This window comes from Colletotrichum godetiae (genome assembly GCF_030913485.1).
Source record: "Colletotrichum godetiae strain CBS 193.32 chromosome Unknown BDP55scaffold_11, whole genome shotgun sequence".
Classification (NCBI taxonomy): Eukaryota; Fungi; Ascomycota; class Sordariomycetes; order Glomerellales; family Glomerellaceae; genus Colletotrichum; species Colletotrichum godetiae.
This window is the reverse complement of record NW_026851259.1, coordinates 697,148-724,521: the sequence shown is the minus strand read 5'-3', so window position 1 is coordinate 724,521 and position 27,374 is coordinate 697,148. Positions and strand designations below refer to the sequence as shown.

The 27,374-nt window shown below is 54.5% G+C and overlaps 8 protein-coding genes across 8 annotated transcripts; 5 read left to right on the top strand and 3 right to left on the bottom strand.

The window, feature by feature from the left end:
• The first annotated feature begins 591 nt into the window (after positions 1-591).
• Positions 592-1,814, top strand: BDP55DRAFT_49980 (Mob1/phocein family protein). The gene is made up of 3 exons (XM_060567643.1): positions 592-1,077; positions 1,148-1,375; positions 1,432-1,814. Exons 1-3 carry the CDS (start codon positions 696-698, stop codon positions 1,671-1,673), a joined length of 852 nt encoding a protein of 283 aa, XP_060432303.1. The 5' UTR covers positions 592-695; the 3' UTR covers positions 1,674-1,814.
• Positions 1,815-2,328: 514 nt separating this feature from the next.
• BDP55DRAFT_629704 (ATP synthase F1) lies at positions 2,329-3,556 on the top strand (the record flags this gene model as incomplete). Its single annotated transcript, XM_060572055.1, has 4 exons — positions 2,329-2,493; positions 2,708-3,022; positions 3,209-3,301; positions 3,443-3,556. The coding sequence occupies 4 exons, from the start codon at positions 2,329-2,331 to the stop codon at positions 3,554-3,556; spliced, it is 687 nt and encodes a 228-aa protein (XP_060432302.1).
• Positions 3,557-4,752: 1,196 nt separating this feature from the next.
• BDP55DRAFT_547535 (family 63 glycoside hydrolase) lies at positions 4,753-8,304 on the bottom strand (the record flags this gene model as incomplete). The annotated part of the gene is made up of 7 exons (XM_060568748.1): positions 4,753-5,125; positions 5,182-6,426; positions 6,476-7,563; positions 7,677-7,773; positions 7,832-7,949; positions 8,012-8,050; positions 8,181-8,304. The coding sequence occupies 7 exons, from the start codon at positions 8,302-8,304 to the stop codon at positions 4,753-4,755; spliced, it is 3,084 nt and encodes a 1,027-aa protein (XP_060432301.1).
• A 1,832-nt stretch (positions 8,305-10,136) lies between these two features.
• BDP55DRAFT_656474 (RasGEF domain-containing protein) lies at positions 10,137-14,056 on the bottom strand. Its single transcript, XM_060574376.1, has 5 exons — positions 13,098-14,056; positions 12,693-13,020; positions 12,420-12,629; positions 10,553-12,360; positions 10,137-10,496 (listed from the first exon to the last, which is right to left on the bottom strand). The coding sequence occupies exons 1-5, from the start codon at positions 13,671-13,673 to the stop codon at positions 10,407-10,409; spliced, it is 3,012 nt and encodes a 1,003-aa protein (XP_060432300.1). The 5' UTR covers positions 13,674-14,056; the 3' UTR covers positions 10,137-10,406.
• Positions 14,057-18,856: 4,800 nt separating this feature from the next.
• BDP55DRAFT_629701 (uncharacterized protein) lies at positions 18,857-19,447 on the top strand (the record flags this gene model as incomplete). Its single annotated transcript, XM_060572054.1, has 1 exon — positions 18,857-19,447. One exon carries the CDS (start codon positions 18,857-18,859, stop codon positions 19,445-19,447), a length of 591 nt encoding a protein of 196 aa, XP_060432299.1.
• A 3,015-nt stretch (positions 19,448-22,462) lies between these two features.
• On the top strand, positions 22,463-23,014 carry BDP55DRAFT_529352 (uncharacterized protein; the record flags this gene model as incomplete). The annotated part of the gene is made up of 1 exon (XM_060567832.1): positions 22,463-23,014. A coding segment is annotated over one exon (552 nt), but the record flags the coding sequence as incomplete, so codon positions are not given.
• Positions 23,015-23,081: 67 nt separating this feature from the next.
• On the bottom strand, positions 23,082-24,651 carry BDP55DRAFT_49807 (uncharacterized protein). The gene is made up of 2 exons (XM_060567642.1): positions 23,888-24,651; positions 23,082-23,757 (listed from the first exon to the last, which is right to left on the bottom strand). Exons 1-2 carry the CDS (start codon positions 24,328-24,330, stop codon positions 23,211-23,213), a joined length of 990 nt encoding a protein of 329 aa, XP_060432297.1. The 5' UTR covers positions 24,331-24,651; the 3' UTR covers positions 23,082-23,210.
• An 865-nt stretch (positions 24,652-25,516) lies between these two features.
• BDP55DRAFT_692248 (scaffold protein Nfu/NifU N terminal-domain-containing protein) lies at positions 25,517-26,563 on the top strand (the record flags this gene model as incomplete). Its single annotated transcript, XM_060577088.1, has 2 exons — positions 25,517-26,344; positions 26,441-26,563. 2 exons carry the CDS (start codon positions 25,517-25,519, stop codon positions 26,561-26,563), a joined length of 951 nt encoding a protein of 316 aa, XP_060432296.1.
• Positions 26,564-27,374: the final 811 nt, after the last annotated feature.

Genomic DNA, 27,374 nt, shown 5'->3' with positions numbered 1-27,374 from the left:
GTCAAGATTCAGAGACGCTCGGAAGCTGGAAGTTGGAGTAGCATGGCCCCGAGGACATTTAGCAGCAATCCGCAAATGCAAAATGCCGTAGATTTGGGTCTCGGCTCCGGGAATTAGGAGGCCCGCCCAATGTCATCCGGCTCTCCGCCCCTGGGAGCCGGAACCCGCCCGGGCGCTTGGAACCACTTCAGCCACAATTAGCAGGGAGCGACTGTGGCTCGTGTACCCACCAGCCGGGCTCCTGCAGCCCAGCAACCGCACCGATTGGGCAAGCGCATAAACACCATTCATCGCTTCAACGTAGTAGGGGGGACCCTTTCAAAGGCACCCACGCACCTTACCTCATGTCACCCAAAACAGCCAACAGCGCGCATCGTGGATCCAACAACATCTTGATTTAACATTTCACCTCCAGACATTTTCTCGCCCGGTCGCGCAAACTGGATACGAGCATCAAGACGACATCTTTGGACGTCATATGACTATCTGGTATGTCACAATATCAATGACATCTCTCAGTGACTTTCCTTGGATTTCAATTGTTCCATTACCCCGCTAACCACTGGAATGAGCAGCCTTCGACGACAACATTGAACATCGAACCCCCTTTCGCGCGCATTTCAATAATAGTCGCCGCCCATCATGGACAGGGTCGCGGGCCTCACAGTGTCAGTACCACACCCAACACCGCCCCTATGATGTCCCTTTTGCAATACATCAGTGTAAGGACGGGCTTGCTGGCTGGAATACCACCGCTACCGCCCCCGGTACCGCCAGCTGTGCCTGATCCTCCACCACGAAGCTACGGAGTTGGTCTCGTCAATCGAGACGTGACTGTCATCCAGATTCCCGAACCTCAGATCCCTGAACCAGTGTTGACAGCTGCTGACGACGACTACGGGGACGACAGTAACCAGAAGGCGGCTAGGAACCAATTTCGGTCGCGCACTGTCAAGGGAGCCAACAACGGCGTTGCACTACGACAGTATGCCGAGGCCACGCTCGGAGGTGGCAGCTTGCGCAAGGTTGTGAAGTTGCCTGAAGGCGAAGACGAGAACGAGTGGCTGGCAGTCAATAGTGAGTATTACCCGGGGGAATTGGGAGATGGAGCAAAGAAAACAGCACGACTGACACGCCTCAAATGCAGTGGTCGACTTTTACAACCAGATCAACCTCCTCTACGGCGCTATTACCGAATTCTGCTCGCCTCAGTCATGTCCCGAGATGAAGGCAACCGATGAGTTCGAGTACTTGTGGCAGGACAGCGAGAACTACAAGAGGCCGACTAAGATGGCCGCGCCGGACTACATTGAGCACTTGATGGCTTGGGTGCAGCGTCACATTGATGACGAGCAGATCCTGCCGAGCAGAATTGGTGAGATTTGCCTTGTCCCGCTCAATTGGAGATGGTTATCTAATATGGATTGCCAGGTGTTGCCTTCCCCAAATCATTTCCTTCCACCGTACGACAAATCTTCAAGCGCATGTATCGCGTTTATGCCCACGTCTACTGCCACCACTACGCGGTCATCAGGGAGCTCGGGTTGGAGCCCCACCTCAACACGAGTTTCAAGCAGTACGTTCTATTCGTTGACGAGCACAAGTTGGCTAGTGGCAAGGACTTTTACGGTCCTCTGAACGACCTCGCGGAGAAGATGATTGAGAGCGACTGAGCCAGGCCAGACGAGCCTTTCGAGAGTATGAATGCATGCATTGTCTAGGCGTTGGGGGAAACACGGATGACACGCCGGTTGGCAAGGTAATAAGGAAGGTCTGATGATTGGCGCGTTGGGCTTTGACACTGCTGAGCCTGTGGACATGAGGCACGGAAGCGGTTATTGTGATATCACTGTAGACTACAAACTGGGCAACGGGCAGTAGGGCTTTGGGTTGAGAATTCGAGCATTGAGAATGACCAACATGTTGTGTACTCTCAAGTACCTTGGGTAGTTTGCATGTGTTCTATCAATTGTCAGACCCAAAGTGACTTCATCCCATTGATTGCACCAGAACATGCTTCGAAGAGTGGAGCTTGGGCCCAGGCGCCTTCCTGTGCAGCAGCAACAACGAACGCCTCCGATTTCCACCGACCCGAGCCCTCAGACCGCTTACCTAAGTTGATGCCTTACCATTCAACCAGCACCCAGCAGCAGCGTCCCAAGGCATCAACATCCCAAATTGCCGAAGTTCAAACCTCAACCTCGAAAACCGACGCAAGCTACCACCACTGCGTCTCGTTCGAATCCAGCCATCCCTCCCTCCCGCCCGTCTCCCATCTTCAATTGAACTCCACCACCCACCACAACCGGAACCTCTCTTTCGCCCGACATGTTCTCGAGACAGGCTGTTCGCACCCTACGAGCGGCGGCTCCCGCTTCGCGCCTCGTCGCCCGCGCCCCGGCCGTCCGCACCTACGCCGCCGCCGCGGCGACCGAGGCCGTCAAGCCCCCCGTCGCCGTCTTTGGCCTCGACGGCACCTACGCCACTGCCCTGGTACGCATCTACTCTCCTCGTTAGACCGGATCTCTCTTGGACGAACGGTTATTCAATTGGTTTAATTGGTTGGGGGAGGATGTTTATTGAGAGGATTGATGGGGAGTGAGGGAGCTTTGCCGGAGGAATTGCAGGAAAAACACAACCGGAAGGAAACCACTCAAAGATCTCAAACAGATGGCTAACTCTTTGCGTCTCTTTCCCCCGATCACAGTACACCGCCGCCTCCAAGACCTCCTCGCTGGACCCCACGGCCAAGGCTCTGGCCACCCTCGACGCCATCTTCGCCAAGGACCAGAAGCTGGCCACCGTCCTCGCCGCGCCCACCCTGACCGCCGAGGACAAGGCCGCCATCGTCGCTGAGCTCACCAAGCAGGCCGGCGCCGGCTCCCAGGAGACTGTCAAGAACTTCCTCGCCGCCCTCGCCGAGAACAACCGCCTCGGCCTCCTCCCCGGCATCACCCAGAAGTTCGCCGAGATCATGAGCGCCGCCCGCGGCGAGGTTGAGCTCACTGTCACCAGCGCCACTGTAGGTTTCCTTCTTACTTGAGATTTGATTCAGGGGGGCATGTGCAATTCGTCATTGAGAGATTGAAGACGGACTCGAAACACATAGACAGGGGTGGGATCCTGAAAGTTGCAACCTTCAACGAGGGAATTTCGCACATGCTTTCAGGGACGTCATTCAGAACAGGCCACTAACACCCATTCCCAGCAACTCGATAACAAGACCCTCAACCGCCTCGAGAGCTCCATCGCCAAGTCCTCCTACGTCGGCCAGGGCAAGAAGCTCAAGGTCACCAACAACGTACGTCTTGACATCCCACCACCCATCTCCGAGCCGTTTCCCCCGAGATCACCTCGGTTCGGGACACTGGCATCAGAGATGTGGTTTCCCGAACGGAAGAAACTGTCTCTTTTTGACTGACACTCCCTTCTTCTTCTCTAGGTCAACCCCGATATCGTCGGAGGCCTCATTGTCGAGATTGGCGACCGGACCATCGACCTCAGCGTCTCTGGCAAGATTGCCAAGCTTAACAAGCTTCTCACTGACACTTTGTAAAAAAAACCACACCAAAACCTTCATCATACTAGCATGAAGAAATCCTAATCCTCCTTCTCACACCCAAACCGAACCTCCCTTATTTTCTCTTTGTGTGTGTGTCTCTTGTAAACTTGACTTGGGGGGGCATAGTGGGAAGGGGGATGAGGATGGAGAAGATGGTTGTCTGGCTCTCTCACGTGTAATGACCAGGAACGGGTGAAGACACCCCCATTCTTGTCTTTGCAGCACAGGGCTGAGAAGGATCGATGTTGGCCACTTTTCCCCCTCCCCGGGCGAGAGGACATTGAGGGCCTGAATGAGACGAAAGCTGTGCATAGTTCTGTCTACAATAGAAGCATTCACGGAACCCCCTTTTTTCTTACAACGGACATAATGGTCTTTATGACTGTTATTTCTCCTCTGAAACTGGAACAGCGGCAATAATGAGTCGCTATGATGTATGTTACCGATTCTCGACGCAACGTTCGCCCTCGCTTCTAGTGGGTGATGAGTGACGGTGGGACCGGAGGCTTTTTCCTGACTTGAAGGGATCAATCTTTATAGCATCCAGGCTTTCAAATGTAAGATCTCTCGGTGCAATTGAACAGACGTACATTCTGAAACACCTGCTTTCATGACTTCCTTTACCGGGAGAAAGCTCACTCGTCGGACACCACTCGTGACTGTATGGGGAAACCTTGAAATAGGTTAGCCTGGCCGGGCACGTCAAAGTCCTTGGCTATGCCGTGTGTCGACTGTGTCTTGCCGTCGAGGCCGTACGACCTTGACATTCCTCTGCAACGTATACCGGCCCAACAAGCCGCAGTCTTCGTTCTATCTACACTGGAGCTTGGTCTGGAAATAGCTGACATCTTGCTTGGTTGGGATAAAGTTATGCCTGTCTTAAGCCCGCGTATTGCGAACGTTGTGGGCGGAATGGTCTTCACTATAGGCGTCTCGGGCCGAACGAGCACCACGAACTTGGTTGAAACCCAATCTACGTATATTAATCCTGGGAACCTTTACCTATGCAGTCTAACAGTCCTGTATATGGCTCTATGTGCATTGATGGCATTTTTGGTTTGCCATCAGGCGCACTACGCAAGGAAACTCAATGGATGCACTCGTTCGCTTCTTTTAACCGCCCAGATTCAGATACACTTGCACCAGCCGGCTCCTCAGCCACTTCGCGTCGTAATCACTGGAGAGAAGCTCTAGACGCCAGCCTCATATTCGTTGTCGGTTCCACCCGGGTGCTCTTTGTCCTCCTTGAACCTCTCCAGCTGATCCGAAATGTAGCGATGCATGTGTGCGTCGGCTTCCGACTTCTCCCTCATCCTCTGTCGGAGCTTCTCTGGATCATCTAACGTAGCCGAGTTGCTCAGTGAGTCGTCGCCATTAGTCTCGTCAAAGTCGCTCCTCGCACCGATGGATCTCGCCGTTGATGATCTACGCATCCGTGGCTTGCCACCAGGTCCAGGGGTCATTGAGCCACGGCGGTCAGTGCCGCGGGCAAAGATGTCATCAAAGTAATGAGACATTCCCGCGGAGGGGGTGCGGGGAGTGTGAGGCAGACGGCAGTTAATACTGGCAAGCCTTGTTAGCAATCATGTTCACAAATGGCGGATTGGGAACCATCTTACCCAGTATCGTGGATCATGCGAGCCATTAAACCGGTCCAGCCGCACTGGTGGGTAGCGCCGAGCCCACGGCCACTGTCGCCGTCGAAGAATTCGTAGAACCAGAGGTAATCCTTCCAGTAGGGATCAAAGTCGAGCAGGTCGTTTCCGGAGTTGATGCTACGCCGACCCTCATCGTTGCGTGTCATCAGGTGCTGCAGACGATGCTGAATCTCCTCGGAGACGTGGCCCAAATGCATGTAGTCGCCACTTCCTGTGGGACACTCGACCTGGAACTCATGTCCGTAGAACAAGAAGAATCTCTGCAAAGACTCCACTAGAAGGAAGTTGACACACAACCAAATGGGACCTCTCCAATTGCTATTGCCGCCAAACAGACCGCTGTCAGAATCGCCAGGAACGTAGCCAACAGAGAAGGTCTGGCCATTAACCTCCATGGAGAACGGGTTCTCCTTGTGGTACTTTGACAAGGACCGGATTCCATGCTCGCTGAAGAACTCATTCTCGTCAAGCATGCGGTAAAGGATCTTCTCCAGCCTGTCCTTGCTGACGATGGACAAGAGGATTCTGTTGCCCTTTCCACGCTTGGCAATACTAGCCATGTTGCGCTCGGCCAAATCGCAGCGGTTCTCCATGAACCAATCAACCCTCTTCTTGAAAGAGGGCAGCTTGTTGATGAGTTCGGGCTCGAGAGTGAGGGTTGCGTAAAGGGGAATCAACCCGACGAGAGAACGGACTGGAAGCTGCTGGATCCAGGGGCCACCCCATGAGATAGCATCATAGTAGAAGCCATCCTCGTCGTTCCAGAGTGACTTTTCGTCCTTCTGGCCAGTTCTGAAGGTCATCGCATCACTGATGAAGATGAAGTGCTCGAAAAATTTGGAAGCAATATCCTCGTATGTGCGTCGGTGCTTTGCGAGCTCAAGAGCAATGTTGAGCATGCTGAGACAGTAGAAGGCCATCCAGCCTGTGCTGTCAGCCTGCTCCAAAGAGCCGCCAGTGGGGAGGGGCTCAGAGCGGTTGAAAAGACCAATGTTGTCGAGACCCAGGAAGCCGCCCTCGAAAACGTTCTTGCCATCGGCGTCCTTTCGGTTAACCCACCATGTGAAGTTCAACAGCAGCTTTTGGAAGACTCTCTCGAGGAAATCCAAATCCTGTCGTCCGTAGAGCTTGCGCTCAATTTTGAAAACTCGGAACGTGGCCCAAGCATGAACGGGGGGGTTTACGTCGCCAAAGTTCCACTCGTATCTATACGGCTTTAGCACCAATCTATTTCGGTGGATTGTAAGTAACTTACGCTGGCAGCTGGCCGTTGGGATGGCAGTACCACTCTCTGGTGAAGAGATCAAGCTGCTTCTTGGCAAAGTCTGGGTCCATCATTGCCAATGTGATACAATGGAAAGCACTGTCCCACGCTGCAAAGAATGGATATTCCCAAGAGTCAGGCATAGACAGAATGTCGTCGCAGTGCATGTGTTTCCACTGAGAATTACGAATGTCTTTTCTGCTGGGCGGCGGAGGGGGTTGTGTCGGGTCACCGTTCGCCCACTGGTCCCAAATAAAGAGGTAATGCTGCTTCGTCCACATCATTCCGGAGAAGGCTTGACGCTGAATGTTGCGCAAATCGTCTGCCATGGGGAGAGGGCTGAGACGGTAGTAGAAGTCGTCGGCCTCGGCAATTCTGAGATCGACCAGGTCGTCAAAGTCACCTTCGTCGAAGTAGGTTTGGTTCTTCTTGGAAAAGCGGAAACGAACGACGGCGCACTCGCCGGGAGGAACACCACCATCCTCGTTGAAGCTGAACCAGGCGGCGCACTTGGTGCCCTTCTGTGCTGGGTTGACGGCCCCCTTTTCCTTCTCGCAAATGTGACGATGGAAGGCATCTTTGACATACGGAGTCTTGTTGTCCTGCTCGTACAACAGCTCATAGTTGGTGTCGTTGTCGGTAAACAACATCTGGGGGATTACGTCCTCGCCGCTGGTACCGACACCGGGGGAGGGCGACATTAGGAAGTAACGGTCCCCGAGCTTGTGATGCTTGGATTTGGCCAGACCCTCGCCGACGTTCTCAATGGACGGCTTCTTGTCCTCAGGCTCCCGGCCCCAGGCCCAGGTGTTGCGGAACCACATTTGCGGCACAATGTGAAGTGGTGCCGGATCGGGACCTCTGTTCCATGCGGTAACACGGAACAAGATCTCTTCAGGGTCGTCCGTCTCCTTTGCCGTTTCGATAAAAATATCCCAGTACCTATCTTCGTCGAATATGCCTGTGTCAACGATCTGGTACTCCTTATCTTCCTTGCCTCTGCGCGCATTTTCTTCCAATAGGTCCTTGTAGGGAAACTTCTTCTGCGGGTACTTGTAGAGGAACTTCATGTAGGAATGCTGCGAGCGGTTTGTCAATATGAGCAGTTGGGAACTGCCTTTCTCAAACTCACTGTCTACAGAGTATGTTAGCTACCGAACTACAAATACACAGGCATTCTCGAGCTACTTACAGGGGTGTTGTCAACGTGGAAGTGAGCTTCCTTGACGCTCTCGCCATGGTTACCCTGGGGGTTTGAGAGACCGAACAATCTCTCCTTGAGGAAATCACTGTCGAATTATCAGCCATTGGTACGAAGCACAAGTAACCCGACGAGCATTCACTGACTCTTCCTCGTTCCAGAAAGAAAATCCAATATTTTGGAAGCCATGGGTGTCAGAAACACCGGCAATTCCATCCTCACCCCATCTGTAGGCTCGGGATCGTGCGTCGTCGTGGGTAAAGTCTGGGGCACATTGTCAGCGGGCTGCAACTGGAGCTCGTGGGGAATGGCGGGGGTTTCCTCACGACTCCACGCGTCTCCGTCGGGACTGTAGTCCTCTCGCACTACGACACAGCTTCGATTAGATCATGTTTATTTCGCTGACGGGGTGGTTTGCTAGCAACGGCAGCAGTTGCAGCAGCAATGGCAGTAGCTGGTGCTGAATCTGGAACTAGAGCTTGAGCAGCCACTCACCAGTGGCCCATTGACGTTCGGCAACGTAAGGGCCCCATTTCTTCCAGTACTTCTCGCGCCTGCGGTCTTCCTTGAGGCGCTTCTCCTCCTCGGTGAGATACTCGTGACCGTCAAAGACAACCATGGTGGGCGGATGGACACCTCGTAGTGTTGGAGAGACAGAGCACGCCCTTTACGACAGCGGAGGCAGCGTCGTTGAGGGTTGAGGGATTTCCAGGCCGTTTGGATTTGGGAGCGAGTTGTGGGCTTGTAGCGAGAAAAGAGAGAAAGGGTGTAGGTTCGGCGGGACGAAGTGCAGGATTAGGACGGAGGTGACCTTTAGTAAGAGCCAAAGACCCCAGCCAGCAATGCTACCGAGAACAGCACGGGCAGAGCACGTCACGTATCACGATAACCTCAGCGACAGGCGGTCAGTTTCGTTCACACCTGGTTGTCGAGCTAGCTCAACAAGGGCAGGAAGGTCGAGACTCTGGAGGATGCAGAATGCAAGATTGCGTAGAGGAGGTAAGGTAGGTAGTAGCGTAGGTGCGTCTTAGTTGGAGGGAAGACTCGAAAGAGAGGAAGAAAAATAAATTAGAAATGCGGCTACTAGTATGTATGTGCCTCACTGCCCTGGGTGATGGATGTACCAGACAGGGAACCGACGTGTTGGGAAAGCCGCGGGCAATGGCGGGAGGTCTGGTCCGAAAAGATTGAGATAGCGCCTCAGCATCTTCAGGTACCAAGGTGGGAAAGCAGCCAACCAAGGGGCGCGATAACAAAACTACCTTAAGCCCGTCCGACGACACCTTAATGAGTCGAGCAAGGTAAGGTAGGCACTTGGTAGCCAAAGTGCAGTGCGGAGTGTTAGCGGAGGTAACAGCGAGCAAGCAGCTGCGACACGAGTAAGCAGAACTATGGAGGTCTGGAGAGTACTCCGTACCATCAGGTAGTTCACAGCCCGCGGCAGTAACAGCCGCGAGCGACCAAGTAGCTGCAGCACACCGGGGGGAGGGGGGCAGGCATCCAAGGTTGAGGGGGCGACGGCCGCGGGGCATTCGAGCCATGCCATTGTGTTTGCCCATCTGGAATGACCGCCATACGATTACGGTGTACCTCGCACTTAGATAGAATTTTGTGCCATTTTGCCTGTGGCTTCTGCCAACCTTGAATGCCTGCGTTCCCCATTGCCCCCCCCCCCTTCGGCTCCGCACTCCGCAAGGCATAGAGGAGTAGGTAGCTGAGCAGCAGCACAACCTTGGACAACGCTTGCCTGTCATGCCAATTGCTCTCGGGGATTTGCAATTGACATCTGATGCAGCTACAGCTGACCCCCTTCTCGTGAGTCTCTTCTCCCAAAGTTCCCCCTTCTCTCTCTCTCCTCGCTCCAACCAAAATGGAACCATACAATTGCTCCTGGACACCGATATTACAGCGGCTGGCTGCTGCTGCTGCCCCTTGTTGCCCCTCTCTTTGAAACGCTAAAATCAGAGCTTTCAGAGGCATGACGTCAACTGGCTCTAGCGCACCTCCATCCAACCTAGCGGGGCAGCTCTTCGCCGGCCACATCTCACTGCATTGGGCCGTCGCTGCCACCCCCGGGGCCCCGACATGGCCTGGACCGTCGCCGACTGACAAGGGCACTTGGGAATATGTGAATCGATCGTCGATGAGGTACTGTTTTGGTCTTGGTTGCCGCCGCCGTACAAGCCCAGACACACTTTCGACGCCCCCCCGTCCGACGAGAGAAACGTGGTTTACTGGTCGTGGTGGTGTTCATGGTGAGCCTCAATGACTTACTTCCTTTCATTCTTGAGCCCTAACAGCTAGCGTTGCCGTCCGTCCTTGGCTTAATCTGCAAAATCCCAGAGAAGAATTGTCACCTCCACCGTCATAACACTGCGGGAGAAAATTAGTCCCGTCATTGTGCTGTACTGGCACGATTCCATTATCAAACTCGACAGACGGGACCAGGGTCGACAGTGTAATTCGAGGCCATCATCGACCTCGATATCAATTGCTGAACAGGATATCTATAACGTGAAATTCGAGCCAAATCGCCTAGAAACAGTCCCACTTCGCTGCGTGAACCCGACACGTTGATATGTACGCATGCATGCGCCATCACGTCTCGCGCGAGCTAATGACCAGCTTGCCCGCAGACGTTGCGCCTTCGTCCTTCTATGCTCTCGTCGTCGTTGGGCAAAAGAGTCTTTCCGTCGAGACACTTCGCCCATTTGCCAGATTCTATTTGGCGAACCATGGGAACTTCTTCTTGTTGTACTCGGCACCGCCGCCCGCCGTGCTTTCCAGCTGTACACTCCGTTGATATATTTCCTGTGATGACACGTTAGTCATGCTGTACTATTCATCATCGCCACCACCTCACTTACTTCTTCGTCTGTTGGCATCCTGCAGTCCAAAATCAGCTCTCTAGCTGCCTCGTGCTTCGAGAGGTTCGGGTATGCAGTTCCTTGACTCTTCATGAGCGGCAGCAGTACTTCCCCAAGTACCTCGAATTTCTTCCAATTAACTCTATCGCCTTCAGGTCCCACAAATGTCTTGCTTCCTTCCTCGGCCGAGACCAGGTCTCTCCGGTGCAGTGGAATGTATGGTATCCGCGGCAACGGGGAATTCTCCCATGCCAGGCGATACGCAAAGTGACTCTTTTGTGTGCCCATGAGAATGCCCAATTTTGCAAACGACTTTTGCGCTTCAGGCGGTACTAGTGCCCATGTCTGCGCCAGCCGATGGACCGCCGTGCCGTTGATCCCTGCGAGCACCGCCGCCAAACCGTTGTAGTTGTTGAGTCGCCGCAGCTTTTGTGCAATGTTCATAAACTTCTCCAACATCTGGGACCGATGCTTTGCCTTGTCTCGTAATAATATCAGATTGGCAACCCACTTCGCCACGTGGTTGAAGTGGTTAATCATCCGATTCACGTTCTTGAGACTCTTGCATTTGGATCGTTGCTCCAGGGAGAGACTCACATGCCGCACAAAGTCTCTGATGCGGATAGAAGAGAACATAACCCAGTCGATGCGTGTCATCTCATCGGCGATGTCGTCGTCCGTGATGTCCATGAAAATGTGGTAACGGAACTTGTTCATCGGTAGCACATCCGTGGGCTCCATGTTCGCCGCCTCTCTTTCGTATTCGTCGTACGAGTGAAACGAAACATGCGTACCCACGCTACTAGTCCTGTCCACTTGGGAAAAGTCGGAGCTGCCGGAAGGTCTCTCATCTGTAGTCCTGTCGTCGTCGATGCTCAGGGTGATCATACCGTTGGACATGTCTGATGTAGAGCGCGTCTTCTCCCTCGACAACAGTTTGCTGCCTTCTTCGTCTGCAACCTCGTCTGACTTTGCCCACCCGGTGTTGTCATCCTCCACCACACTAAACTCGAGATGTCGCCGAATTTGCTGCGCAGCGATGGAAAAGATCGGCTCGGTGGAGAGATGCTTGATGAACTCTTCTAGGTTTCGCCTCGTGCCTGACCGCGCAAAATCGCCAGGGTACAGCGATACCCATTTTGCGACAACTTCAATGATTCTGAGTTGTGTTGCGGTCTTGGAAAGATAATGTGCTGATTTGTCGTCTCTGACGCGGTCAAGTCGCGTGAGAATTGCTGAAAAGAGTTCGCCAGGTGCGGCAAACTTTCGGTAGAGGCACAGAAAAACGTCCGAAAAGTTGTTGTCTGCTTTGGTCATCCGGGGAGCAATGAGCCGGTCGACAAGTTCTTCAAAGGCCACCCCTGTGGCCTTGGTCGGCTTCTCGAGGAAGCTCTCATCACTCCGTTGTAGAATGGGAACCTCCTCCGAGTACCTGAATGATTCGGCGTCTGATTCCTCCATATCTAGAAACGAATCCGTTGGCCCGCGGTCGAGACGTATCCCAGGTGTCCGTAGCTGACTCGAGACAGTTTGTTGAGACTCCTCCTCAATGGTATCTGATGGGCCGAACGAGCCCGAACTTGAAGGCGCACCACCAAAGTCGGCTATTCGAGGACTCCGTGGAGGATGTGGGCCACGTAAGTGATCGGGGATGGGAGGGGGAACACCTCGAAGAAGCGACAAATCAGAGCTCGCTCGGCTATGTTTACTCTGCTGACTTAGCGGGCGTCCGTTGGAGCTGTCGTGGGCCTCGAGGTTGGCCGCCGACGCTGCACGGCGGCGGGGCATGCCCGATTCTAATTGTGATTCTGGTACTTCATCAGCATTGCATTGGCTAATTATGCATCCAATGACGGGTTCAAGTTACCCTTGCGGTAAGCGATCGAGGCTTTCAAAGTTGTGTTTAAACACGCTCTGGCCCGTTCTGGACTACTTGTTGATAGATTGAAAACCCCAACGCATGACTTGAAATACTCGTGGCTGGCGACTCGCTGCGAATCAACCTGCCGTTCGCTCTCGGGATGATCGCATTTATTGGCGACGAGGACGGCCGGCAGACCCGACTTTGTTAAAGCAGCTAGCGCGTGTCAGCAAGACGCGCCGCGTCTAGACGAATCAAACGGCGCAAAGTTAGGCTCACCAATCGTTTGAGGCAATTCCTTCATGCTCTCCTTATTCATGACATCGTAGATAATGAGGGCGCCATCGACCCGCGGGACGATGTGGCCGTTGATCTGTTTCGGCCACTGGATGGGCTGTAGCGGATTGAGCTCAAAGTACTCGAGGTCTAGCTCGATCAGCGTGACGCCGTAGGTGACATTGTCAACGACCATGCGGACGCTGGATGCATTGGTAATGGGCGGTCGCGATAGGCCCAGCACGCGCTGGACGAAGGACGACTTGCCAACGCCCGAGGCGCCAATGACTGCGATATTGAGGCTCTCCATGATGGCGGAGGTTGGTGGTTGCTATGATCGTCAGCCCCTTTTTTCCACTCCCGTCTCATCAGCTACCCCGCAGTCTGTGTCTAGTGGGGCATTATTACCCAGTACAAGGAATGTCCTATTATCAACGACTCTCTTCTTGGGGGCGGCCAGCGCTCGTTGGGCGTGTCGTCATCGCGGAACTCGAAAGCGTCGAAATCGAATTCTTCCTCCTCGTCTTCGTCTTCCTGGCTATCGCCCGCGTTTTCGTTTTCGTTATTGTCTCCTTCGTCTTCGGCGTCGGCGTCGGCGTCGTCAAATGAAGTTGCAGTCCAACGGGGGTCGAGTGCAAGAGCCCCTTCAATGTTGTTATCGTCAAATCGCAGGAAGAACGGGTCGTCGACGATGGAGATGAAGGAGTCCCGATAGTTGGCAGGTTGTTCGGAGGCAGAGGCAGAAGGCCGTATTGGCTCGATCGAAGACTCTCGGTGGACGGCGTAGTGAGGTGTATGTCTCTTCGGAGCGGCGGGGGCGGATCGGTGAGCGGCGTCGCGGTCGGCTCTTCGGGAGGAGGAGGAGGAGAAGGAGGAGACAGCGGCGTTGGCAGTATAACGGTCGGCGTGGTAGTATTTCGGAGGTATGTGGGAGCCTTCTGAACTCCTGTGAGCCTTTCGAGCTCCCATAGGATCGGACGCCATGGCCACGACCGGGGGAGGGCAGAGGCTATTCGGGGGAAGCAAACATACAATGTGCAAAGAAGAGGTTGGAAAGATCACGACCGAACAAGAACAGAGCGGAACTGGCAGGGCCTTGGGTGAAAACCAAACTTTTGGGACAGTGGATGCACTGACTAAAAGTCTGGATTTCAGAGCCTCAAGGAAGGCATGGCAAACCCACCAGGGACCGTTCTTCTTAGTGTGGTCTGCGGCCTGCCTCGTGTGTACCTTGCCTTCTCGTCGGGGGCCCTTGGTAATGGTTGCTGGGCCGGTGAGAAACCTTGACCAAAGATTGGGCAAGCAAGGTAAGGTAGGTACGGATGGGTAGGCCAGGTAGGTACAGTGTATGGTACGTACGAACGGGACTGCGGCTCGTCAGATCAGGTACACGGAGGATCCGTCAGAGGTACTGGGCGACTGGGTGCGTGTGAATAGCGCGAACGCAGTACTTCGTACGGATAGGATGGGACAGGAACAGGAACAGGAACAGGATAGAGCTTCGTGGTGCGGCAGACCAGGGGTTCGAAAAAGGGGCCTGGTTTATTTTTTTTCTCGCTAGGAGCTCCACCGGTGCGCAGATGTCGGGCTTGTGAGAAGTGACGGGCGTGGATTGGGACCTTGGAAGGGCAGCGTACGTACGGATACTTCGCAAGCGTTCGTCGACGATGCTAGACACACAGCAAATGAGGTCAGTCACGGATCCAGGCCACGGGCTCCGGCTCCTTCCAAGCTTCAGAAAGGAAATTCAGGAAGGGGGGCAATTGACGCGGCGCATGTGGTGCAGGGCCGAGCTTGGTGCGATTGCGATTGAGATTGGGATTCTGCCAACCTGGCTGGTTGATGATGGGGGGGGGAGAGGGTTTGTCCCCTAGCGTTGACTAGGGGGCTCAAGATCGAACCAAACCAGGACGACACCAACAACAATGGCACCTTTCGGTTTGTACCAGTGGCACAGCATGCGCTGGTCCTGTTGCTTCTGGAAGGGGACCGGGGGCCTGGGGGTTGGTAGGTTTGCTTCCTACGTACCTTTGGTAGGTTCTTGGAGTTGTGAATGGTTGAACCCTAGGCTTGCGCTGGTTTGGGGCCGGACTTGACCAAGTAAGATGAGGGAATGGATAGGAGTGGTGGTCGTGGTGGAGGGGAAAGAACCGTCCAGTGCCCACGGGCAGGTCCCGTCAGGAGAGAGTGAGACGAAGTGAGAGACTAACGGGAGAGCGGGAAGGGGCCGCGACGATCAGGACCGCTGACCGAGAGACGAGCCGTTGATGAGGGGTACGCAGTATCCGTAGGTAATAGCGTAATACGGAGCAAGAGAGGTGAGCTTGATTAAGGTATCCGCAGTCCGTACATTGGCTGCCGACCCTTACCGGACCTCAAAAGACGAAAGGCGCGGGTACGCTCGCTGGTTTATCAGCAAGTTGGAGTAGTCAGGAAATAGGTGTGCAGAGGTAAATAAGCGTATCCGTCCCTCTGGTGGGAAATGCAGCTGATGCGAATGGATACTCTCACCCGGTCAGAACAGAAACGGCAGCACGGGATGGGACTGGACGTGGACGTGGACGTGGAACTGAAAGTGGAAGTGGAAGTGGAAGTGGACGGGAGCAACCAGGAAAGCGGAGAAACCTAAGGGAACAAGGGATGTTCCACTGCGCCCTGTGCAGCTGTGCTCTTTCCACCTACGCAGTAGGTATTCTGCGAGCAGGTACCTGAGTACTTCCATTTCTGGATGAGGAAGCAACACTGTGAAGTCAGGAAGCTCGGGCCCCCAGCACCGCACTGAGTGGACCCAAAAGGCCCATTTGGTCCGGGGCCCATCCATCCAATGACAAGACCCGTAAGCATTGGTAGCACTGGATCCCTTCGACGTCCACGGAACGCTTGAACTCTCCATCTGCCGAATGATTGGTCACCGTTGCTGAATTCATCCTGCCTCTCCATTCAAGATATCTCGAGACCCTCAGTGGCTCCCATTTCAAGGTGGAAAGTGCAGGGAGACAGGTACTACCTTTCTCAGTGGATGCGTTGCGAGCCCGTACGGATACTCAAACGGATGAGGTACTCACACGGCCGGCCCTTGCTGCTCCACTGGACCTCTGCTTCCTGAGCTAGGTAGGTGCCCAAGTACCTTGGACGGCTTCGATGCGTCAAAGGTACCTACCCACGCTACCTATATGGAGTACTGCTTTGCTTTCATAGCTGAGGTACGGATAGCTGCTGCTTCTTACCTGACTATCATTGCTTCTTTCCCTTGTACTGATAATTAAGCAGCCCACCTAAAAATCAAGTCAAATCAAACCTCGTGAACCATGTTATCCGGGGTTGACTCCGGCTCGCTGCTCAGGCTCCAGCTTCCTCATTGCGACCAACACCACCAACTGGCGGTCTGCAAACTTTACCAGCTCAGGACTTGAACCCCAGACGAACATCCCTACGTACACAGAGACTTGCTATTGCACTTCTTCCCACTGTCCTCACGAGGTATGCTGCGCTTGTTCGGGCAATCAACCTTTTTCAGCAGCAAACTCACTTAGGCCGAAACCCAGTAACAATTCACCGATGACGTACGAATGCCTAGCTCGCATCAAGCTCGCCATGGATCACTCCTGCAGGGCCAAACTCATGTTCCAACAAGCTTCTGTCAAGAACAATGCTACTGGCGCGCGTACAGATACCATTCATGTCACAAGATGAAGCAGTCCAACTGGTGCCATGATCCTCTGCCGCCCAAGTCATCGCAATTTCGCATCAACACGTGGTCCCCAGGCCAATCAAGCTCCCTAGCTTAGCTTCAAAACGTTCAACAGGGTTGCTACTGCCACCCAAAAGTCATGCTCTCGAAACGCACCGTTGTTGACTCTTTCTTCTCATACTAGCAATCGCATTTCCCTATGTTTGGAGCGAAACCCCCCCCCCCCCCCAAAACAAATCACTCCGGGCATTGGTCTCGAAATAAGCGGCATTCAAAAGTGTTTTCACTAGGAACATGATCCTGGCATTGGCCCTGAGGCTTTCCAGTAGCTCGGGACCCGGAAGGGTGCCGGTCAGCTTTGGTCGGCACTGGCACGCAGATCTAGCCTCGATATTCCACCAACCTGGGTTATCATACAAGATGCGCCGTCTACAGGAATTCCATCCGGTATCTTGCCCACTTCACGGCGGAGACAAACGATATGCATCGTGTATTTCTGGACGGTTACGGCATTCTCATTCGCAGCGTCCGAACTCCCTAGGCATCCGACAACGCACCGGCCTCAACTCGGACTATTGGGCCCTGGTTCGAATAAACTTCTGTCAAAAATTGGGCACGGTTCATTGAGAAATTGCCTGGTCATCTCTCATCCCAAGCCCTTCTCTACCTGAGGAAACAATGAAGAGGTGGCACCGATATCTTCAGCTCCAATGAAAACCCCCTTCGGGTACACCACACCGCACTACTTGACCCTTTCCTCCGTTTCACGATGGAAACAACTCATCGTCCGACTTTCTGACACGAAGGATCAGCAAGCGGCGCCGACACGGATCGCAGTGGAAATAACATCGTCGACTAAACTGTGGCCGAGTTCTTGGCATCTCTCCACTAGAGGACCCTTGTCTTGGGCCACGTTCCTGCGCTTTGGCTATGCATATCCGTATTTGACCTTCGTTATTCGGACAAGTGCCTCCATCAAACTATAGTTCATTGCTAGCGACCAGATCCGGAATCATTCAACATCACCTGATGACGATAACCCGGCATTCGCTTTCCTTCACGATCTCGTCAGCAACCCGACTTCAAGTCAGTGCAATACGATGGCGCTCGCGGTAGCCGGCCGTTTTTCTTTTCTTTTTTGCTTTTCCAGGTCTGCAGCGGGAGAACAGCATGGCCGATAAGCGGGCCGATTGTGGCATTGGCCTTCTCAATAGACTGAAAATGCCAGCCACGGCTTGGCGACGGCGTCGTCCAGCGAACAGTACCCGCTTCAATTGGTTTTACGGGCTGCTGCTATTCCGAAACCATCGTGTATGTGCTGGTATGACATGCTCTCGGTCAATATTCTCTGTGAGGGCCGGCAATCTGCGAAAAAGTTACATATCAGGTTGGAGGACTCAAGCTTTTACTCTTGGTGGTAAGAGTACCTATGCTCAGGTCGCAAGTCACACGTCTGGCCCGGCTCGGCTCCGAATTGGAGTTACCAATGTCGAAATAGCCAGCTCCGGATCATCAGCCTTCATTCACAAACGTGCAGCTGTAGCGTCGCAGAATGACTTGTGTGCCTCCAACAGGTTAACAACTACGGATACTTTTGATGGAGGGTAGCTTGTGGGGCTCGTGCGCGGCAGTTCAGGGTGCCGCCAGCAACACACTCGAGGGATGCGTGGCTGCATCGCCAAGCTGCATGGTATGGCAAGACAACCCTTCGTAAAACCCAGCGTAGGGTTACATGGAAGGCGATACGAGGACAAGACATGCAGACATGCAGCAAGCTGCACAAGTGAACAACAACATCATCACCACTGCGGCACCTTTCTCTCGTGATACCTCACCGAGTCTTATAAGCCGTGTTTTGCATAAAGACCTCGCTGCGCTGGGAGCCGCGCCTCTCTGCGATATACGGATTGCGGTGAGAATGGTGAAGCCAAAGGATGGAGTGAGAAAAGCAACGAGGCTATCTTGGCGCACGATTCAGTTTGTCTAGATGGCAAGCAAAATTTCTCTCTAAGGCAAGGCAGGCAGTGCTACCGTCAACCCAGACAATTGTGCTCTCTTGGTCAGAATCAAAGTCCAGAGCCTAGGGTCTAGGGGTGGGACGCCGCGGTTCTATTCCCTGGGTGCGCCCATTGAGGAGATCGCGCCATGGCCAAATCCAGCGTGTGTTGCAGGAGCGTTGGAAGATAAGACGACGCTTGGCGGACCATTTGCTGATCATGCCCGATAGAATTGATTCTGCCATTAGTTGGATTTGACAACCTCCCTGGAGAATCGAGTCTTCCGGTTTCGTCTGCATCTGCAGCGTTTGTTCATTAACCGCCTGGATATCACTCACTGCCGAGAGCCGCCGATCTTCCTTCTTCTTTGTCTCTGATTATTCCTTTTCCATTACTTTTTCTCCGTCTACTTACTTGCTTACTAGGCATGATTTGATGGTGGTTCCAAGACCCAGGCGAGCCCACGAGCCAACCTCACCATGCTCGATGGCTGGGATATCTTGAGGCTTCAGATGGCGCGGTCGAACTTCTCGCCTGTCGGTCTATCCGTACCCAGCGTGCCAGCCGTCGTCTGGGGTTGGAAAGCTGGGGGAGACTGGGGGACGCGAGACTGGGGGGGAGACGGTGACCCGAAGGAACGTGGCATCACCTCCACACCCTCCCGGAGTCGATACCAACAACCTCAACCCACGGCTCAGAAGACAGAAACCACGCCGTCCTACTCGGTTGTGCGGCGCACATGGAGCCACCGTGCATATCGAGCTTGTCATGGAACTAGTCCCATCCCCCCTTTATCCCCTTCCTCTCCCGCAGCAGACTTGTTTCTAGCCTCCAGTCCTGACACTTGCAAGAAGCGCAACACAGGCTGCTCTACGGTCACTAATGCCCGCTTACACCCTTCGATACACATCAGAAGCATGTTCAGATCACATTGCACAAGGCAGGTTGGCTATTGCCCTACCCTCCGACCCTGCTCTCATACAGAGGACGGATGGATAAGGGTTGTCGAAGTTTCAGAACAGACAGCGCCACCGATGTCCGAAGAAGTGGTCGAGGTCCTTGAGAAGTGAGGAGAAGGGAGAAGGAAGCCGGCTCCGTGTGGTGTCGGTGAAGCGTGCGAACGCCCGGAGACAGTCCCAAAGCGGCATCCGATCACTGGTCCAGTGTAACTCGGATGACCAACAAGGCGTCTAACATGTCGAGCCATACCGCGTTGGTCCGGTCGGTTCATCCAAAGGGTAGGCTCAAGCACCACGGCCATGCTACCTTATTTTATTTTTTTTCTCCCCTCCAATCCCCCTGTCACCTTCTTTTTGGTAGTATGGTTTTTCTTTGCAGGTCACGATCTTGGTCGAATAAGGAATGGTTCGGGTTCGTTGGTAGTGGTGGTGGTCTCCCGGCACCCCAGTTCATGCGCCCTTACTCGCCCACAGGCTGAGGCCGAGATTTAAGGAAATCACATCGGACTAGTACGGAGAAGTCGGCTACCTATTCGCACAGCAGTTGGTCGTCACGCTGAACTTGTTCATATGGACATACGCAGGGTTGATTGGTGCCGCCGAGAGAAGAAAAAGGGACAGGGAAGGGGAAGGAAAGGAAAGAAAAGAGAGGTCTGAAGGTGGTATGCAGGTTTGATAGCTTGTCCCATGCGCCGCGTGCCGACTGGCACAGAGGAAGGTGGGCAACCGTCAGAGAACTAACTGCCCAGGGCCCCCAAGTCCACATCCTCGCTGCGCAAGGCAAGGTACAAGTCCGTCAGTCAGGTAAGGTAAGGTTACTAAGGATAGTAAGGCGAGGTGGGCAGGCTAAATGTCCATATCCCCGTCCCACAGCTCAGTGAGGTAAGGCGAGGGATCTTTTGAAGCCTGGTACCTGAAGCCAAACAAGCGGCGCGATGCTTGAATGCGTGATAGAGGCAGTTGCATTTCCCAACCCCCACCTGCTTTAACTGCAATACCAAAATGGCTCCAGACCAGAAAATGCAAACTAAACGTCTCCAAGCATCAAGCCGTTAACTCGTGCTGCGCATGCTTGCTGTATGGACTAGGAATTTATGGTATCCCCTGAGTCTCCGAGTACTTACCTGCCTTTGGTCTAAATGGATGCAAATGGTCTCCAATCCAACCCCCATCCATTCATTCCCATCCACACCGGACCAGAACCAGAACCAGTCCTTCAAGCCATCAAATACCATCAGAGGTGTCTAAAAATGCGACCTATGGAACACTCGTGTCCTCCAAGACATCCGTGAACCCCCCTTGTGGTTTTTAATTCTGCACCTTCCCACACCCCCTCGCAAGCCTTCTCTTTCTCTCTCTTCTCGCTACTACGTATTTCTCCCTCTCAGTCACTTTCTTGACTCTTCAGCCCTCTCAAGTCTCTCAATCCTGTCTCTCATCTCTTTCCTCGGTCTTTCGCTAGATCGCCCTCACATTTCTCACACACGCACACCACATAAAGTCAAGTGTGTTGTCTCTCCAATCCTTCCTGCGCCAGCCACTACCACGACCACAAAAATCCACCCCTCTGTCGTCCGAGTTCAGCCAGACCGGGCTCCCGTCCCATTCTCTGTCTCGCCGTCACCACACGCGCATACGGAGAGGAAGAAGAGAGAGAGGGAAATAGTACGCTTGGTGGCAGGTCTGAAGTTTGTCCCCGTGAGGTACATATTGTCTGGGACCCTACGAGACTAACGACGCACACCACCACCAACATCTCTCCTCCATCTTTTCCGCCTCTTGCTGTCTCTTGTCTCTCTGTTACTGTTACTTGTCTCTGTTTAATCGACCTCTGCGTACCTCACCTCTCTCTCACTCACACCCACGCCTCGCCCAACCTAATTCACCACCTCCAACCGCACTCCGGCACGCACACAGGCACGCACCAATAGCCCAAAACGCAGGTCCAACGCCTTGGACGTTCCCAACAGCCGACAGGACGACAGGACCCTGGACGCGAAGGAAGAGCTCTCCGACCCACTTCACCTGCCTTGGTCCAGACAGTGGTGCATTCGCTCGCTTCAACCTTGAATGAGCCCGCGTGCTGCTGCTTGCTTGCCCGGTTCCCGCGTCCCGGTCGTATGACATATACATAAACCAGACCCCCCGAGACCGCTGTTTGATCCAAAGCGCATTCGAATTTCCGCCGTAGACCCTCCTCATCTTTCTCTCTCGCAGAGTCGCATTCGACCGACGGTCACGTCCAAGGAAAGCCTTTTACTTTTTTTGTGGCAGCGGATGTTACCTACATGAATACCCCTGCCAGGAAACAAACAACCTTAACTACCCGACTCGACTTGCTCTGACGATCAACCCACCCCCGCGTTCCCAGTCCACCCAGTCACCAGGGCATCTCTATCCAAGTATAAGGCGCCCTCCGTACGGAAACGCTCTTTGCGACTGCGTCGTTTCCCACGGATTGGTTCAGCGGAACGCACATTGCACCACTTTTACGTTTGCACGATTTTTTCAAGAGTTCATTCTTCAATTGGAAACTTGACCCGAGGTACTGGTAGCTTCCAGTCAACGATCGACATGTTATACAACATGAGCTACCCTCGTGATCAGCCGACGGCGGCGGCAGCTCAGCCCATCAAGCCAATTGCCCCTCCTCGGCCGAGACAGCGGTGCTCGCAGCCGATGCCCTTTGACCCCGAGGAACTGTCTCAGAAGCTCGTCAAAGTCCTTGCCGATCAGAAGCTTCACGCCGAGAAGAGAAGGAGAGCCAGAGCAGATGCCGCCGCGCCGTCAGCACCGGTGGCGGCAGTTCCAGTTCTCAACGGGCTACAGGATGGCCACCCACAGCATACCAGCTTGGCTAGAGAATGTCTCGAGCAAGGATCACACAAGCCAGGCCAGGCCAATACTATCAGACCCGCGCCGCTCGCTGCCAAGCCGACCAAGGAGAGAGTGGACTCTGGCAGCTCTATCAGACCCAAGTCGAAGACGTCTGACGGGGACACACGCAGCTCCAAGTCTGGCGGGAAGGACTCGTCTTCAAAAAGCAAAGGCTCCGACGGCGACAGGCATCCCTTTATCCCACAGTTCGCCGCGGCGCAGTTCTCACGCACAACGACGACCGAGCCGTCAGACAGCAAGGGTCTCGTCCGCAAGCTGTCGAGGACGGCCCTCAGGCTTGCCCAAGGTCATCGCGAGAGGCACCAGGACCGCGCCCCCATCACTCACGAACAGATCCCGGAAATGGCTGAGCTGAGCAGTCCGCGCGCGCACCGCGATCGCAACCACCACAGGCACACCATTGAGGGACCGCTGGGCGTTGGGCGGGCCGGCGAGACGGATCACACAAGATCTGCCAGGCGGGCGACGACTGGCGACATTCTCCTTCCCTTTGAGTCTGGTGCCTCTTCACCGTATCATCTTGATGATCCCGAAGCGGCGGATCGCAATCCTTATGAGCACCGCGTGGACTGGACTCAAAGCGACGAAGCGCAGCCGCAGCCAAAGACCAAGCCGTCATTGCGCAAGGCGGACTCCATATGGGCTCTGAAGCATAAGCTCGGGGCCCTTACCAGACACGGGCGGGAAGAAAACCACTCCCGGGACAACAGCCCACCGTCTGACACCGCCTTGAGGTCGCCCAAGAGCGGATTCTTTGCGCGATTCAAAGTCAACCACTGAGCTCTGCAAATACGCCAAGGGAATAATAATAGAACCCTTACCTGATGATCGATACCATCTAAGCATACACAGTGCTTTCACAGCACACTCGATCGAACGTCTGTGTGCGCCTTATCCAACACAAAAGGGCCGCCGCATTATACCCGCAGGCGCCCCGCTCTAATCATACCTATACCAATACCAACCCAAAACGTCCTCACCCGCAGTCCTCCGTCATGAGGCGCCTAATCAGCTCGGCATCCTTGTCAGCCGCCTGTTTCCGGAACACCTCCTCGGTCTCGGCTGCTGCGCTCGCCTGCGACATGAGGTGGTTGATGAGCTCAACATACTCCCTCACGCCCTCGCCGTCCTCGCCGTCGGCGACCCTGGCCCTCCGCAGAGCCTCTTTTCCCTTGCGGATCCCGACGTCGTGCGTCCACTGCTCCTTCTTCGGGTTCGCGGCCGCCAACGCCCGCGCCTTCATCATGTCGTTGAGACTGCTGCCCGTCGACTGCAGCTCAGGCGGCGGCTCCGTGGCGGCGAAGATGTCGAGTAGTCGCGCTTGTAGTGTCGGGTACCGCCGGAAGAGGTAACGGAGCTGATCCGAGTCGTCTAGGACGCTAAAGGGGTTCCTTGGGTCGTACACGGCAGTGACGGCGGCGCTCAGTGCGGGGGGCTCGATGGCGGCTGGTTCAGGCTTCGGCGCCGGTTCGGGATCGGGCGGGTGGTTCTCGCGGTGCGTTTTATTACACGGGACGGAACAGCTGGAGGAGACTACAAGTTAGTAAAACATAATGTATATAATGAACACAACACCACGTATAATGAAGAACGAAGGTACTTTTGAAACGAGGCAAGACTTTGAGAGCAACAGCCGTGGAAAAAGTAACGTACAATGGTAATGCGCAGCGCGTGCACTTGTATTTTCCCTCCTTTTCGTGACACACTCCGCACATTTTGGTCTTTGGTGCGGCGGCCGGAGGAGGCTGTGTTGTTTCTGATGTCTCGGCTGGCGCTGCTCTCGGGGGTTGTGTCGTTTGCGCCGAGGGAGCTGCTGCTGCTGCTGCTGCTGTTGCTGCTGCTGAACTGTCGCCGACATCCCGCTCGCCCTCGCCTTCACCAGCCGTCAGGGACGCATTCGCCATCGCCGCCGTCGTAGCCCGCGTCTTTGCCTCGCTGTCGTCGTCATCGTCGTCTTCGTCTTGCGAGGGGCTTGCGGCGCGGGAGCGTTTCGAGGCGGGAGGGTGGGCTTCGGGGTCGGTTGCTAGGTCGTCTTGTGCGGCGCGTTTGGGGGATGTTGGGGGGCCATTGTTGGATGAGTCGTCTGGGATTGACATCTTTGTGGGAGGAGGAGGAGGGAGGGAGGGAGGGTAGATGAGCCTTGCTGGGCGAGGCTCGTGGTTGTCGTTTACTTGGTGGTTCTGGAGGGGAGGAGGTTTCGCTTCGATCACGGTTCACTTGGAGGGGAGGAGGCTAGGCGAGGAGGGAGTGGTGGGTGGTATGAAGGCGGGGGTGTATTCACTTCATGAAAGCGAGTGTCGTAGAGTGGCTTTGCTGGAAAATTCTCCTTCTCGGTCGTGGCGTGTAGATGTTGTAGTGTCGTCTATTCCGGAGAAAAAAAAAGAAGTAAATAGAGTGCTGACTACAGACAAGGGGTACGGGGTACGCAGACAACGTCAAGTCCTTTGCGGTTCAGGGTAGGTGGTCAAGGATCGAGATAACGTAGGTTGTTGGTCGTTTTAGTACCTAGAACCCCGCGTTCACTTTTTCCGTTTCTTTTTTCTTTTTTTCTTTCTTTTTTTTTTCTGCCAGTTGAGAAGACGGATTTTCCTCTGCTATGGGCCCTTTTTTCGAAACGTTTTTTTTTTCTGCCGTCTTGTCTGTTTAACGACTTTCCAGCGGGGGCGTTTCCTCCATAACACCTAGACCTCAGCAAAGCGGGCGGTGAACGACCGCTTGACCGCCAAAATACCTACCTACCTAAGCTATCCGAGCTCCCCACAAAAGGACTTGCGGTTCGAATCGGGAATTCAACGGACCAACCCGAGGGGTTTTTCTTCCTGCGTCATTCTTACCAGCTGTCCGAACCCCCCCCCCCCACCCGGCACTGGGCCACAGCCAGTCATGCCCCAAAACTGACCAATTCCTGTAGAGACCTCAGTGATTGGTAATGCAACGCCTCGGAATTGAGCGGCGACTGCGAAAAAAGTGGAAGCTTTTCAACCATTTTCCTCGCGCTGTAATTTGCTCGAAAAATAAAGGTCCGTCACCGGATGTAATGCCGAGGTGAGGAAGAGCAGCCCTTTGTAAATTTGTATGTCTGAATAATCCAACATTTTGACATTACATCTTCCACCTACCTACCTACATTCTACAACTCTTCTTCGCTCTTGATCTACGCAACCACCTCCGCCCCCCCCAGCATTGCATATCCAGTCAACAACGACGACAGCGACGCATATCGGATTGAAAAGCACACGACGACACCGCAGCCCGATCGTCAAACACATCGCCATCGCCACAATGTCATCGTACAGAGCAACGAGGACGGCCCTCCGCGCCGTCGCGCGCACATCGAGGCCCGCCACCAGACCCTCACAATCGCGATCCTTCGCCAGCGTCCACGCCCCCTCAAGCGCAGGCTTCCTACACCAGAACCACCAAACATCACAACGCCGCCCGACAGCAACAACAAGCCGGCAACAGCAGCAGCAAAGACAATCCCCCTTTGCCGCCCGCACCGGCGCCGTCCGCACAATCTTCATCCAGACCGAAAACACACCCAACCCAGACGCCGTCAAATTCCTCCCGAACCACCGCATCCTCCCCGACACCCTCTCCACCCCCTTCATCGAGTACCTCAACCCCCGTTCGACCATCGCGCCGCCCTACCCCTCCCCGCTCGCCGCCCAGCTCATGAACATTGACGGCGTCACCTCGGTCTTTTACGGCGTCGACTTCATCACCGTCAACAAATCCCCCGACGCGAACTGGGCGCACATCCGCCCCGAAATTTTCGCCCTCATCACAGAGGCAATCACCTCGGGCCAGACCATCGTCACTGTCTCGGCGGACAAGGAGGGCGGCGCGGGCGCGGCGGCCGACGGCGGCGCCCCCGAGGAGCCCGACAGTCTCGCCTACGATGAGAACGATAGCGAGGTCGTCGGTATGATCAAGGAGCTGCTTGAGACGAGGATACGGCCTGCTATCCAGGAGGACGGTGGCGATATCGAGTTCCGCGGGTTCACGGACGAGGGTACTGTGCTGCTGAAGCTCCGCGGCGCGTGCCGGACGTGCGATTCTAGCACCGTGACGTTGAAGAATGGTATCGAGAGCATGTTGATGCATTATGTAAGTTGACTCCAATACTTTTGGTTCTTTGGGGATTTCCTAGGAATCTTCGCCTGAGCAACCATTGGAAATACGTGCTGACATTTGCATATTTAGATCGAGGAGGTCAAGTCCGTCGAGCAGATTCTCGATCAAGAGGAGGAAATCGCCAACCTAGAGTTTGCAAAGTTTGAGGAGAAGCTCAAGTCCCAAAAGGGACCCGAGGCGACCGCTGCATAGAGGTCTACGGATAGTATATCAGAATGCTTTATGAGGAGAATTGTGTAGAAGTGTTTCCTGAACACTTTGAGAATGACGAGTCGACAAGATTATTGAGGAGGGCCCACGATACCTGTAGAACTGCTGTACAATTACAAAAAACGTTTCACCCGGCCTCAACCCGGTGACGTAGAGAATACCCACTACAAAGACCGTCCACTGCCGTTCCCTCGTTTGCATCGCAGCCTCGCCTACGTAGCCTCGCCTGGTTAAGGTGAGCACTGGCAATGACCTGGCCCGAGACCTACCTCGCAAATCCGCGATCGCTCAGCCTCGTGTTCGGTCGGATGCGATACCTCACTAATCCGGGGCTGAGGTTCGCCGCCTCGAAGAAAAAAAGGAGAAAAAAGATCAAGTCCCGAGCCGAGGCCGGTCCAGGTCCAGATGGATGACGATCTGGGCGAGCCTATGAGGGCCTTTTACACACAACCCTACCACAGACAGCGTCAAGTCAATTTGTAGAATTCAGACCATGCCATCGGCAATGCGGGAAAAGATCGACCATGGTCTGCCAGACAGCCGCGTTCGAGACCAATGTCCGTCGCAGCGAACTGGGCAGGGTTGGCGGAGGGTTTTCCCTATTGCCCTCGTCCTGATTGGACTCTGGCTCCAACCAAGGGTTGCTGCAGCGGATCAGGGCGGGGAGCCGGGGGTGGTTGCTGCCGTGCAGGAACCCCTCAACGAAACCCCTCAAATCCTGGCGTCCTGGCGTCCTGGCGTCCCTACGGTTCAATATCTCAGAAATCCAGAGTGTACTCCGTAGTTCAAGCCC

Coding starts and splice junctions, on each gene's coding strand:
- BDP55DRAFT_49807 (XM_060567642.1), bottom strand. CDS start 24,330: ATGTCAATCCCAGACGACTCATCCAACAATGGCCCCCCAACATCCCCC. Junction 23,758..23,887: donor ACGCGCTGCGCATTACCATT/GTACGTTACTTT, acceptor AGTCTCCTCCAG/CTGTTCCGTCCCGTGTAATA.
- BDP55DRAFT_49980 (XM_060567643.1), top strand. CDS start 696: ATGATGTCCCTTTTGCAATACATCAGTGTAAGGACGGGCTTGCTGGCT. Junction 1,078..1,147: donor CGAGTGGCTGGCAGTCAATA/GTGAGTATTACC, acceptor CCTCAAATGCAG/TGGTCGACTTTTACAACCAG. Junction 1,376..1,431: donor GATCCTGCCGAGCAGAATTG/GTGAGATTTGCC, acceptor ATGGATTGCCAG/GTGTTGCCTTCCCCAAATCA.
- BDP55DRAFT_656474 (XM_060574376.1), bottom strand. CDS start 13,673: ATGGCGTCCGATCCTATGGGAGCTCGAAAGGCTCACAGGAGTTCAGAA. Junction 13,021..13,097: donor TAGGACATTCCTTGTACTGG/GTAATAATGCCC, acceptor TGACGATCATAG/CAACCACCAACCTCCGCCAT. Junction 10,497..10,552: donor GGATGCCAACAGACGAAGAA/GTAAGTGAGGTG, acceptor GTGTCATCACAG/GAAATATATCAACGGAGTGT.